At 41.2% G+C, this 13,530-nt stretch overlaps 1 protein-coding gene across 1 annotated transcript; it reads right to left on the reverse strand.

Moving 5' to 3' along the window:
- Positions 1-5,628: 5,628 nt before the first annotated feature.
- Positions 5,629-13,530, reverse strand: endou (endonuclease, polyU-specific; the record flags this gene model as incomplete). The annotated part of the gene is made up of 9 exons (XM_080026402.1): positions 5,629-5,743; positions 5,842-5,984; positions 6,087-6,193; positions 6,295-6,408; positions 7,109-7,314; positions 7,418-7,607; positions 13,012-13,134; positions 13,247-13,369; positions 13,473-13,530. The coding sequence occupies 9 exons, from the start codon at positions 13,528-13,530 to the stop codon at positions 5,629-5,631; spliced, it is 1,179 nt and encodes a 392-aa protein (XP_079882528.1).

Below are 13,530 nucleotides of genomic sequence, written 5' to 3' on the forward strand. Positions count from 1 at the left end.
GAGTTGTGTATAAACCAATTTATGCCGGTTTGAATTGAAAAGGCTCTTCACTGATAGTGAACCATTTTAAGGTAAAATGAATCTAACTTCAGGTGTCCACTTTTTGTTGTCTGATAAAATTGCATCAGGGGGAGCTTGTGGGGGGATCTTGGCAAATCTCAAGTCTTGATTATGGCCCTGTAAAGGATCCAGTAGGTTTTTATTCGCCAAAAGTAACCAAAAACCTAACTGTTAATGTAAGCTTTGACTGCTAGCAGCCCTGAAACCGGCCTGAAGGTTTCAGCACCGGACAGTTCCCTTCTGCCGGGTGACTCTCATATGCCACAGGTGTTAGTGCTGACCAAAACTACTATATTGCAGAAGGAAGCGATCAACTATAAAACTTTCCATATATAGCCTTTGCGTTATCTATTACTATTCTTCGCCCCTTTGCCCAGGGTCATCATATTTTGAACTAGTAATGCCCCGGCGAGATAAAGTCACCGACAGGACTTCAATCTGGGGCATCGAAGGATTTGCTTCGTGGATGAAGCGACGACCATGGGATTAAAATGAAAAGATCGACATCCCCAGATCAGCGACAGACGACTCAGATGGAATTGAAATCAGGCATTTGAAAACGCAGGAATATTAATATTTTATCGCCAAAATCGCCTGTTTGAGCAGCAGCTGCATAGTAAATGTCGACATATTCATTTTCATTTGATGCATTTATTGCTTATTGACAATCATTTGTTTTAGTCGGAGTCCAAAGATGACAAAGCTGCAGGGCTGTGCCAAAACAATTAAAATAAATAACCGATGAGATTGATCTGCACAAGGCTATACTGTATACAATTGTCTAAAACATGCTGATAGCTGATTCCGGCCTATACACACGCACACAAACGAGTCCTGTGGTTAATTGAATAACTTTAAAAAACAGTTTGAGACGTACCCGTTGGTCCCAGGACTCCTCAGGAAGTTTGGCAGATGATATTATGTCTGTTTTCCTTCTGCACGGATCACAGTTTGGTGTCTCTGTCAAACAGTGGTTAAGTTGCGCGCTGTCTCCCTGCGCAGCGCTGTCCAACAGTGTCTCAGCGTGGGTCACCCTGCGGGGGCTCTGGGTTTTAACCTCCATATTTAAGCTCCTCCTACTCCCGTTCCAAGCTCGCGCGTGGCTGGCCCGTGGCTCGTGTGTGTGTGTGTGTGTGTGTGTGTGTGTGTGTGTGTGTGTGTGTGTGTGTGTGTGTGTGTGTGTGTGTGTGTGTGTGTGTGTGTGTGTGTGTGTGTGTGTGTGTGTGTGTGTGTGTGTGTGTGTGTGTGTGCGTGTGTGTATGTGTGTGTGTAGATGGGTGTGGGTGGGGGGTCAGGGGTAGGCCTATGTGCATAAGCTCACTGAAACACTCCAGACAAACAGGAGAGGCCCAGGCCTTTGTTGCTTGGCGGCCGCCAAATCCGCCGCACGTTGGACGGAGGGGAGACGCGCTCAGTCGGCTGATCCTAACTGTATGTGACAGCTTGAAGTTGCATGTGAGCAGGTGTTTGCTCCATCCCCTCTTCCAGCCGTCCATCCCTCCACTCTGCAGAGACAGACTGTTGAACAAGTTCATTTACCCCAAGAGACTGCTCTGACCAGACGAGGTTTAAGTTCTCTCATATGAGGTGTGCAGTTATAGAGTTATAGTACCCTTATGGACTCATTTCAGCCTCTTCTCTCTGCAGTATGTAGGTTCATGCATATTGGATTTTGCATCTTTATCAGCAAATGTAGCCTACTTAAAGTATCAAAACTCATTATGTGAATGTACATCTCCATTATGTTATATTATTATGAATGATTAGTTATTGATTCTTGATATAGCTTATACTATTGGTGCATCATTAAAGCTAGTTGAGATGGAGCACATTTTTGCAAATGTATGAACACAATATAAAGCTAGATTATTATTTGTTCATACTGTTTGCATGCAAAATCTCTATCTGCAAAGTATGCATAGTTAAGGCTGCACACAAAAAAGTAAATGTGCTAACTGGAACTTAAAATGGTTCTTCTGAGTGAAATTGAACCTTTTATACAGCTGCAAAACATAGTGGAGTAAAAAGTACCAAACGTCCATTTGAAATGTAACAGAATTATAAAGTATCATACAATTTAAATACATATTTTCAATAGGCCAATAACTGCACTATGCTAAGGAAACACTGAGTTCCCTTTTCTGGATTTAATAATGTGATTTTTTTCTTCAATTTAGTATCCTTTGAGTTTGTTCTGAAAATGTAGAAATATTTAAAAGGGTGGTAAAATCATCTTTACGTAAGCACCCACTCAATCAACTTTCTTATGTTTCAGAGCATATTGAAAGGACAGAAATGGTTAGGATGACCCTCAATATAACATTGCTCTTCTTTGAGAAAACCGACACTTGATAAATAAGGGATAGGGACTTGCTGTTTATGGAACACAAGACATTTGCGTCCCTGAACAGGACTAATTAATGATTTTAGTAAAACGTACCTGTTGGTGTAGGACAGTTATGCGAGACCGTGATTCATTCAAATAGCTTGAAAGATAAATAATAATCTGATAATGCATAAAATACGCCAGATTGGTCAGATAAGAAGAAGGAAAGCACCATGATAAAAAATGGTCATAATCCGGCCCTGAACCACACTAATATTCTGAGAAAAAGAGGTTAACAACAACAGGATATCTTATCTTGTTGCTGCTCATCATCACTGAGGCCCAGGGGCAGAGAATAATGATGCGTGATTTAGTGAGCGAGCCCCACATGCTCTAACAGAAAGAGAGAGAGAAACTGGAGGTAGGTTACGAGGTGATCTGTACAACCCAACTATGTGTCTATCATTCCCAGGCCGACCACCTTCCTCACTGCTCCTCCCCCCTGGGTCTCTGCCTTTCCTATTTCACACCTGCAGCCTGAAATGGGAATAGCAGAACGGGGGCCATCCCCAGAGTGGAACCAGCAGGGGAATATGAAAAGCCGAGGCCTCGAGTCCCCATTGCATGCACTCAACTCGTAACACTGTTTATGCGACTGAAATGAATCTGAATTAGTGTTAAATTGATTTAAGGTATATGAGTTGCAACCTTCTAAACGTCTGTGTCGTAAAAAAGAAAAACAAACTTATTTTGCACCTTTAAAAAAAATTCAATTCAACCGGCTTATTGAATATCACCCATTCTCCTTGTTCAACAAGTGGTGCTAAAGTGTAACACTTTATGTGTGCCATGATGTCCCTAGCTCCCTCAGTGCTGACCGCACACGATGAAGTCCTGCCACAGATGGTCTTCTCTGTATCTCTCTCTCTCTAACAGTCTGTGCCTCAGATGCTCATCTATCCTCCACTGGCTCTCAGCTCACTCTGCATGTTCACATTGCTCAGAGGACGCTGCCTCCCTCCCTCGCCTTTTCTACGTTTCGTGGTATGGGAATTTAGTTGATTATGACGAAAATATGAGGGACAGATAAAACTTCATTCCATAACAGACACAAACATGACCTTCCTCTGAATCCCCTGAGTTTCTGTGTGCTGATAGTGGGGTTTGAACGTGGGCTTGTCCATCTGTCACACTAGAAGTCCTCTGACAGATGTCAACGTCACTAGCATGAGGAATGTGTGCATGTTTATATTTCTCTGTTTGTTTTAAGGGAAGTATATGTGCAGCAATCAAAATCTTTTATTTTGCAATTATCAGCAGCCCTGTGTGTACTTTTACTGCAGCGATAGGCCACTAATAGATAGGTAGACCATAATTGTATCTTTCACTTCACATTCTAGTATCCACCTCAAAATGTATACCATTGGTAACAGCAATGACAAAACGGCCATCAAATTGTTCTGAAAGCAGCTAATACTCCAGAGAATGAACGTTGCTCAGTATTTCATGGTCCCCCATCAACTTTAGAAATGGCCAGCATCTAAGCCAAACTTGAACCCCCCTGTCAGCCCAGCACCGACCCCGAGGAGTCAGGGGTGATGTTGACCATGTGTCCTCCTACTAACCATCTCATTGAGGAACCCGTCTATGGGTAAAATCCCCCCCCCCCCTCTGTCCGAACCCCTAAACCCCCTTAACCCTTCCCTAAGCCCTCTGATGCCCCCCTGTAGAGCGTGCTCATTGGCTGACCGCCTTCAGGCGTCCCTTTTCCACGGGCCTATTGTCTGGCCCCATAAGCAGCTTTGTTTCTGCATGTGCAGCTGGGCTAGACCGCGCAGCCATTAGCCACAACACGCTAAAGCGAGAGCGGGATAATATAATTACAAAACAAAAGTCAGGTGGCTCACGAGATCTGCCATGGGGGAGCCTATTTGGGGAGATGCGAGAACACGCTGGCGGGTGGCCAGCTATAATTCGATTATGAAGTTGTGTGAGTGACAAAAGAAACAATTGAATCTTTTTTCCCTTTATTTGCCCCACTGTTATTTAATTTGATTCCACCAGGGTTTTGAAAAAAGGGGGCAGTGTGAAGAGAGAATATTTACTCTTCTAATTTCTAGTCACCAGCTCAGAAAATGTAATGTGGTCTGACACAATAGGGAGAGAAATTCTTCACTGGACTAACTTTATTGTCATGTCGCTGCTACTTTTTGGCTGCATGGGAGGCCCAAATCAGATGTATCACTGACGGCCACCGTTTTACTGCGAACTGACTAAACTTGTGCTCTTGTGTTGCATGAATGCACACACTGGTGGACAATAGGATCAGTGGCAGATCCATCTCCTGTAATGCTTTCTTCAAACAGGCCTGCAAGTGTGTCCCCTGTTCTCTCGGCAGACCAGAATTTATCCTGTTAGTCACCCTAGATGAGTGAAAGAGCAAAATCAACCCCCATCCCAGCTGGACTCACTCACACACACACACACACACACACACACACACACACACACGCAAAGATGCAGCCATTCACAATGTACACACACACACACACACACACACACACACACACACACACACACACACACACACACACACACACACACACACTTAACCCTACACTGGGGAGTTACGCATGCAGCTTGGACTATGGACAGCTGATAAGAACAGGTTTAGCGGGTGGCTACTGTTTGAAGCAGGTCAAGCAGAACATGATCTGTTAATGTCTTTTTGTTTCTATAGTTCATACTGCAAAAGACCGCATTTAGTTTTTTTTGTTTAGCTCTTTTATAAGACAATAAGCGATTGTTTCAGATGCACACATGCTCTTGGTACTGTAGGGGTTGGTGCCAGTATTGTGCCCGTTCAGGGTGTGGAAATGCATTTTTTTGCCCCATTAGGCACAGTTTGATCAGGCCCCTGGGAGAGCACCAAATTCTCTTGCTCCAAAGAAGGTTAAACTGCGGATTAATACACTGTCTGCTTTACTGTTTACCCATACAAGTGGATATGCATGTGTCTGAGCTGGCCACTCCTGAAAAGAAGCAATACAAGAAGATACATTCCTTTTTATAAATAATCCAGGCTGCTGTATTGAACCACGAATGAATGAAAATAAGCTGCTGTGATACATTGATATGGCCTGCTGAATGAGGACATCTTTTTTAATGTGTTTACATTGTGAGTGTCATCAAACAGAAGCAGATTCCTCCGCGAGCCGCTTGTTGTTTAGCAGATGGCAGCTTCAGGGGGTTGCTGGGAAGGCAGAGCCGATGAACTTCTTTCCATTACCATAGGTAGAATTCTCCCAGGTGTAAGTTTGGATTCTGAGCTGTTTCCCTCCAAGGCTCAGGCGACAACTGCGGAAAAAAAGGGACGATGAAAAAAAATTAAAAATTAAATCAGAAAAGGTTTCCTACATAAGACAACATAATTGGACGTGTAGATATATACTCACGATTTTCCAGGGCGAGTGATGTAGCAGAGGCTGTACAAGGCAAAGTCAAATTCGGGGCTGCAGCCAATGACCGCAGAACCGACCTGCTTGTAGTACCCATCCCACATGAACTGCATCCCCAAGACATCGGGGTAAGAAGTCCACTGAGATAAGGTGAAAGAAACACAGATGGGAAAATGAAGGGAGCGCTTCACATTTCACAGGATTAATCAGCATATGGAGGTGTTCATGTTGAGGGTGCTTACAGGCCCGTCGAAGCTGTGGCTGTAGTAGTTCAGCTTTCCTGTTTTCTCCAGAAGATAAAACTGGATCCAGTTGTGGAAACCGGACACCTTTCCTCCCTTGACCTCGCCTAATAACCCATTGTGCTTGTTAATAATCACGAGGCGAAAACAAAAATCAATTGCAAAACATTTGTGGTGTTTGAAAGAAATCTGAATCTTTTTTCCAAACCTGCAAAGATGTGCTCAAAGCCGCTGGAGTCCATCGCATTGTTGTTGCGGGAGTAGAGACCAAACCACATCATCTTCAGGTCGTAAATGAACTCTTCCTCTGATGCATAGACGCCTTAGAATACAGAAGAACGCACACTTTAAACAGGAGAGCAGAGGTTTCACAAATGTGAGGGAGAGACTTGGCGTAAAGATACTGCTTGCCCTTTAGAGGCACATGCATTTTCAGATATAAAGTGACCTATACATTCCATGGATAACCTTTTCCATCGCAAATAAAGTAAATCACAGAAAAATAACTATAGGAAATTTCTAAGCATCTTTAAAAAAAAATTGTGTTATCCTGCTTCAAAGTAATCCAGTGACGATTCTTCTCTGTACATCCTTAGGCACACTGCAAATATCTAATGCGATGAACTTTTAAGTGTACTTGTTTGAAAAGGTCTAAATAAATACAGGCAACAATCACATCTTTTTCTTCAACTGCAACTGTCCAGTCCCCTACCTACTACTGCAGGACTAAACACTACAGGACTACATGACACTTGACAATTGAAGCCAACAGCTCACTCACTGACTTCATGAAAACACTATACTTTACGTCTATTTTTTTACACTATTGGAACCATATTTCCAAAACTTAGAGCATGATTAATGATCCTCCCCAAGTTGAAGTAAGACATAGTCATTCAAATTAGATGATCATTTTGGATATTGAAGGGCACAGTTGTTACGTTTGGTCTGACGAAGGGTTGCCCTATGAGTGCAGTGATGCACCAGTATCAGGATGTCCCAGTACACGTGGACCTAGTTACCCTTGGTGTAGAGGAAGGCGTACAGTTCCCTGCCCAGCTCAGTGTTGGACATGGTCTCTCTGATGAAGTTCTCTTGCTCATCGAGCTGCTGGGAGCTGAAGTCCTCCTTCTGTCCGGTCATCCTGTTATAGTTGTTCAGCACAGCTAGGAAAGCAGCGTAGGTGGGTTTGGAGAACAGAGCCTCCTCATCCAGGTACTTGAACAAACTGGAGGCACAAACACAAACACCAAATTGTGCGTGAGCTAGGGGGGCATATAAATCAAGATCAAGAAGAAGAGGAGACAATGAAAGGGAGACTGTCTTCCCACCGCTTAGACGAGAGATCTTTCTTGGAGCTGGTCTGAGAGTCGGGCACACGAGCCTGAGGGTCAATGATCAACTCTGAGGCTGAAGCCTTGTTTGAATCCAGAGCATAGAGGGCCTCTGAGAGAGCCTTGATCTCTGCATCAGTGATCACACCACCTTCACTTCCACCTTCGTCTCCACCTCCTCCATTACCTGTACAAGAGCACACACAAACACACACACACACACACACAGAGACAGATAATGTCGTTATCATGTTACTGTAACAGTTATAAGACGCAGCACAACTCTTAATGTATTTTATGAAAAAAAGAATCCATTAGACCCATTCTAACGATTGATTATATATTTAATGATTTTTGTATCTAGCAATTATTGTAATAAAATTGGACATAACAAAGTGTAAAAGGGGCTTTATAGTGGTGCGTCACATCAGTCAAATGAATGTATAATACTCTAAGGAGCTGTTCACCATAATAAGTACATTTACTTTACTTACACTTTATGTATATATTTTTTGTTAATCACAACCTGTTGTTACTGCAGGAGGGAGCATGTTCAATTATGGGAAACACCAACCGAACCCTTCATTTGCTTTCAAAAGTATTGTAAGCGCAATAGTGACACCCGCTGGTCATAAACTGATGGAGATTTGACCAAGTGAGGCTGGCCTCAATAGTGGTGGATAAAGCATTTTCTTCAAATTTAAAATCATGCTTAAGAAAATATGTATTATCACACAATTAACTTCAAGTACCAAAAATGGGCCCCTATGATTGATGCCTTATATCAATTACATTATTATTATTGGTTCTTGATTATCATTTTACTGGTATAGCTGGTTTCGAGGTGGAGTTTTCGTTAACAATTGTAGTTTAGTTCAGTGGTTGTCTGTCTGGGGTACAGGCCCCTCCAAAGGGTTATATATTAAATATGAGATGATCATTCTGAGAGGTTCTGTTCTTTATGTACTTTTCTCTAATCTTGATTTTTTTGTGGAATATTTTTTAATTTGACCTCTTTGAGCAGGCGCCGGGTTTTATTTTTAAAAATACTAGATTTTGACACCTAAATTTCAGAAGGCTCTGGATTGAAAGTGGTTTGATATAGAGACAAAGTGTCAATGAGACAAATATTGAGAATGACCTAAAGTTTATCTAGGGAGTAAATTTTCCCATCTAATTAGCATATTATGACGTCATATGGCGGCGGCCATGTTGGATTACGTAATTTCCATGAAATACCTGATATTTTGAAAGAGAGTTGAATTTATTTCATCAGATTCACCCCTCCATCCATTTGTTATGATGTCCACTATGTTGTAAGACAACAGTTGTAAACTAGAACTAGAACTGCACCACAAAACTCATTATTACTTTTTATGTTTGTTTTTTTTACCCATTTTTATTTACTTTTGTCTTCTATTCTTCATTATTATTATTATTATTATTATTATTATTATTATTATTATTATTATTATTATTATTATTATTATAATATGATAATAATAATAATGAAGAATATTATATATATATTTATGTATATATATATATATATATATATATATATATATATATATATATATATATATATATATATATAATGCTGCGTCGCATGGCTGCACCACTGCTGCGCATGGACGCACCGTGACCGGGGCCGTAGAAAGAGTGAACACTAACTCCCTACTCGTCAACTTTTTGCTTGCCATATTCTCTCAATAACTCCTAAATCCAGCTTCAGCATAAATAGTTTAGTGGCACACTGTCTCCGATTTCGCACCAAACAACAGCGCGATTCATTTGCAGCCTGGACGCGGAGGTGTGTCACCTCTCTGTTCTGACCCTATGTAGGCCTACACACAGTGTAGCCTACACTGTAGGAATATGGGGAGCATATTGATGCTGTTAGTGTTTAATAGCCTATATCAAATTATGCTACCCTATCAGAAAATGCTACCTCACGTAATTGGTAGCGTATTTGATCTGTAGACCCATTAACTATCAAATAATGCTCCCACTACTGAATCACGTTACTTACAACACCACTACTCAGTAGCCTACTCACCCCATGTAGCCTACAATGAAAGCTGTATAATTTGATGCTACTTTATAACGTTATTATAGATTTAGTAGAGTATAATGTGAGATCAATTGTCTCTATCAAATAATTCTCCCACTACAGAATCACGTTATTTTACACCACTACCTATGTACACCCCCCTCCCACCACCACCGGCGAAAACTTTCTCCACTCCGAGTCTGGTAAAGTTAACACAGAAAAGCCTATAATTTAATTTCTATATTCAGCAGCAAAGCCAGTGTCTACATGCTCACAGGTCAAAAGGCACAATTTAAACATATGTGTAGCATAATTACGCAGTTAAAAACATGTTTTGAAGAAAATACTCGGTAGCAAAAAAAGGTAGCAGAATCTGACGGCTGCTCACGCAGGATTGTTATTTTCGGAATGCGCATGCGCAGAACCACTAGGGAGCAAAATCTGACGGGTAGCAGAAAATGTCAAGTCACCGGCTCGGACTGCTCCGAGGGGCATGGGCTGCTCCGAGACTGACCGCCTGTCAGTGCTTTTGGTCGGGGAGGGGCTCGCAGCAGCACCCGCTGCTCGTTGAGCACAGTAATTGCAGAGTGATACGTGCTATCACGTAAGAGTCTCTAAACACCACAAAAGTCTTCAATAACACCAGAAAAAAATCGCTAGGAGGATATGACAAAAAAAGTAAAGTTTGGATGGGATTTTTGAATTTTTCTTATTTTTTATTTGAATTTTTTTTGGGATGGGATTTCCGGTTTTCCTCAAATATTTTGCATTGAAGCATGACATTTTTCTGAGCTAAGGTCTAGGTACGGGATGTCTGGCAACTAGTGGAGGGGAGTTTGAACAAAATATAACACTCTTTAGAGAAAACAGCTGTTTGATTCAGTACAGCGTCATGTCGCAATTTTGCGACTTTGGTGCCTAAAGGGTGTTAAACTCAACTCAATGAGTAGAAATGAACTTTTTGAGAAATGGAGCTTATTCAGAGCAGTATCAGGCGCTCATTCTTTTACTGTTTTAAGTCTGTATCGACCATGGGAAACTGACCAGGTGTAGACGAACACAATCAGTTGTAATCTGAAATAGAGTTGTACAATGCTGGGTGGCACGTGAGAGCGATAGCCAGCTATAGGTGACACAGGTTTTTTTTTTTTACCGTTACATTGATCTGCATAGTCATTGCAGCAGTTGCTGTACTGGGCACACTTGGAGTTGCAGTGGCATTCGTTCTGGGAGTTGTATTTCTCTCCACATCTGCCTTTGCAGGTCGTGGCTCCAGCTATAGAAGTGAAAACAGAAACACACAGAGGTAAAGGTACAAACTGGTCAATTAAGACATTTTCTACACAAGTCTTCATTAATGGTCAGTTATAGTTGTCCGAGAGTTTCACCTTTGCATATGGCATTGTAGTCTGAGCAACAGTCTCCGAAAGGCTCACAGGACACCACTACTCAGTACTCACCCCATGTAGCCTACAATGAAAGCTGTATATTTTTATGCTACTTTATAACGTTATTATAGATTTAGTAGGGTATAATGTGAGATCAATTGTCTCTATCAAATAATTCTCCCACTACAGAATCACGTTATTTTACACCACTACCTATGTACACCCCCCTCCCACCACCACCGGCGAAAACTTTCTCCACTCCGAGTCTGGTAAAGTTAACACAGTTAAAAGCCATCATTTAATTTCTATATTCAGCAGCAAAGCCAGTGTCTACATGCTCACAGGTCAAAAGGCACAATTTAAACATATGTGTAGCATAATTACGCAGTTAAAAACATGTTTTGAAGAAAATACTCGGTAGCAAAAAAAGGTAGCAGAATCTGACGGCTGCTCACGCAGGATTGTTATTTTCGGAATGCGCATGCGCAGAACCACTAGGGAGCAAAATCTGACGGGTAGCAGAAAATGTCAAGTCACCGGCTCGGACTGCTCCGAGGGGCATGGGCTGCTCCGAGACTGACCGCCTGTCAGTGCTTTTGGTCGGGGAGGGGCTCGCAGCAGCACCAGCTGCTCGTTGAGCACAGTAATTGCAGAGTGATACGTGCTATCACGTAAGAGTCTCTAAACACCACAAAAGTCTTCAATAACACCAGAAAAAAATCGCTAGGAGGATATGACAAAAAAAGTAAAGTTTGGATGGGATTTTTGAATTTTTCTTATTTTTTATTTGAATTTTTTTTGGGATGGGATTTCCGGTTTTCCTCGAATATTTTGCATTCAAGCATGACATTTTTCTGAGCTAAGGTCTAGGTACGGGATGTCTGGCAACTAGTGGAGGGGAGTTTGAACAAAATATAACACTCTTTAGAGAAAACAGCTGTTTGATTCAGTACAGCGTCATGTCGCAATTTTGCGACTTTGGTGCCTAAAGGGTGTTAAACTCAACTCAATGAGTAGAAATGAACTTTTTGAGAAATGGAGCTTATTCAGAGCAGTATCAGGCGCTCATTCTTTTACTGTTTTAAGTCTGTATCGACCATGGGAAACTGACCAGGTGTAGACGAACACAATCACACTCTAAAAAGAAAATAGTTGAACCAACTTAATTGAATTAGGGCAACCGGTAACACACAATTGAATTAAGTTTATTGAAATAAAGAATGTAAGTTACACTTACACAATTGTTTCAAGTCAGATCAACTTAATAGTTTGTTTGTTTTCAAATCAAAAGTTTGCATTAATCCAACTTATAATTAAGGGACGACAACTTAAAATGTCAGTGTTTTCTGAATCAATTTCTTGTTTAATCCTAAAGTAAAATATTGCTTCTGTAGAACCTAAAAGAAAATAGTTGGACCAACTTAATTGAATAAAGGCAACCTGGACTAAATGTTTGTTATGTTGCTGTTTGCACTGTGAGCGAAGGGGATGTTATATTTCATTGGGCAGATGTGTTTCAACCCTATATAAGTTTACTATGTCCCCTATTTGTTAAAATTCTAAACATAGACAGCAGCTTCTGTTTGTTACTTCAACACACTTGTTACAATATATAAAGTTCAATGGAATGATTAATTTATTTTGTAATTTGTCTCCTGAGTTGAACTAGGGATCTGGCTTAAGAGTTCCACAAACCGTTCTGTTATAACCAATAAAATCACGGTTAGTTCACAAAGAGATATTTTATATAAACAAAATGCATAGTGACGTAATGGAATGAAACATCCCCTTCACTGAGGGTGCAAATAGCAACATAACAAAGGTTTAGACCAGTGCAAGTCATTGTGGGAAAGGGGGCGTTAGACAGGAAAACCTAATTGAATCGCTTTAATTTGCATAAGAAAATCAAGTCAATGTCAGGTCAATGTAGTAAAGTACAATTTCAATTTGATGTAATCCACAAAAGTACATTGCCATCACTAAAGCAGAAAACTGAGTCAGACTTATTCAAAAAAGTGCGTTACTTCAACTTTTCAAAAATATACTTTTTAGAGTGCAGTTAGAAGTAATCTGAAATAGAGTTGTACAATGCTGCGTGGCACGTGAGAGCGATAGCCAGCTATAGGTGACACAGGTTTTTTTTTTTTTACCGTTACATTGATCTGCATAGTCATTGCAGCAGTTGCTGTACTGGGCACACTTGGAGTTGCAGTGGCATTCGTTCTGGGAGTTGTATTTCTCTCCACATCTGCCTTTGCAGGTCGTGGCTCCAGCTATAGAAGTGAAAACAGAAACACACAGAGGTAAAGGTACAAACTGGTCAATTAAGACATTTTCTACACAAGTCTTCATTAATGGTCAGTTATAGTTGTCCGAGAGTTTCACCTTTGCATATGGCATTGTAGTCTGAGCAACAGTCTCCGAAAGGCTCACAGGTCTTGTCACACTGACAGGAGTACCTGCTGTCTGCATCATAACCACACCTGGCCTGACATGAGTCCAGGCTGTCTGAGAATCAACAGGACGCAAATCCCAATTTGTTAGTGTATTACATGGTTATATATACAAACGTGCAATAAAAAGGTTAATAGAGCATGAAACAATCTCTTACTGCTGTAGCCCTGGTGGAACAGGGTCACCCAAAGCGCAAGGACAGCAAAGACTTTCAT

This window comes from Ammodytes marinus (assembly GCF_949987685.1).
Source record: "Ammodytes marinus genome assembly, chromosome: 4".
In the NCBI taxonomy this organism is placed as follows: Eukaryota; Metazoa; Chordata; class Actinopteri; order Uranoscopiformes; family Ammodytidae; genus Ammodytes; species Ammodytes marinus.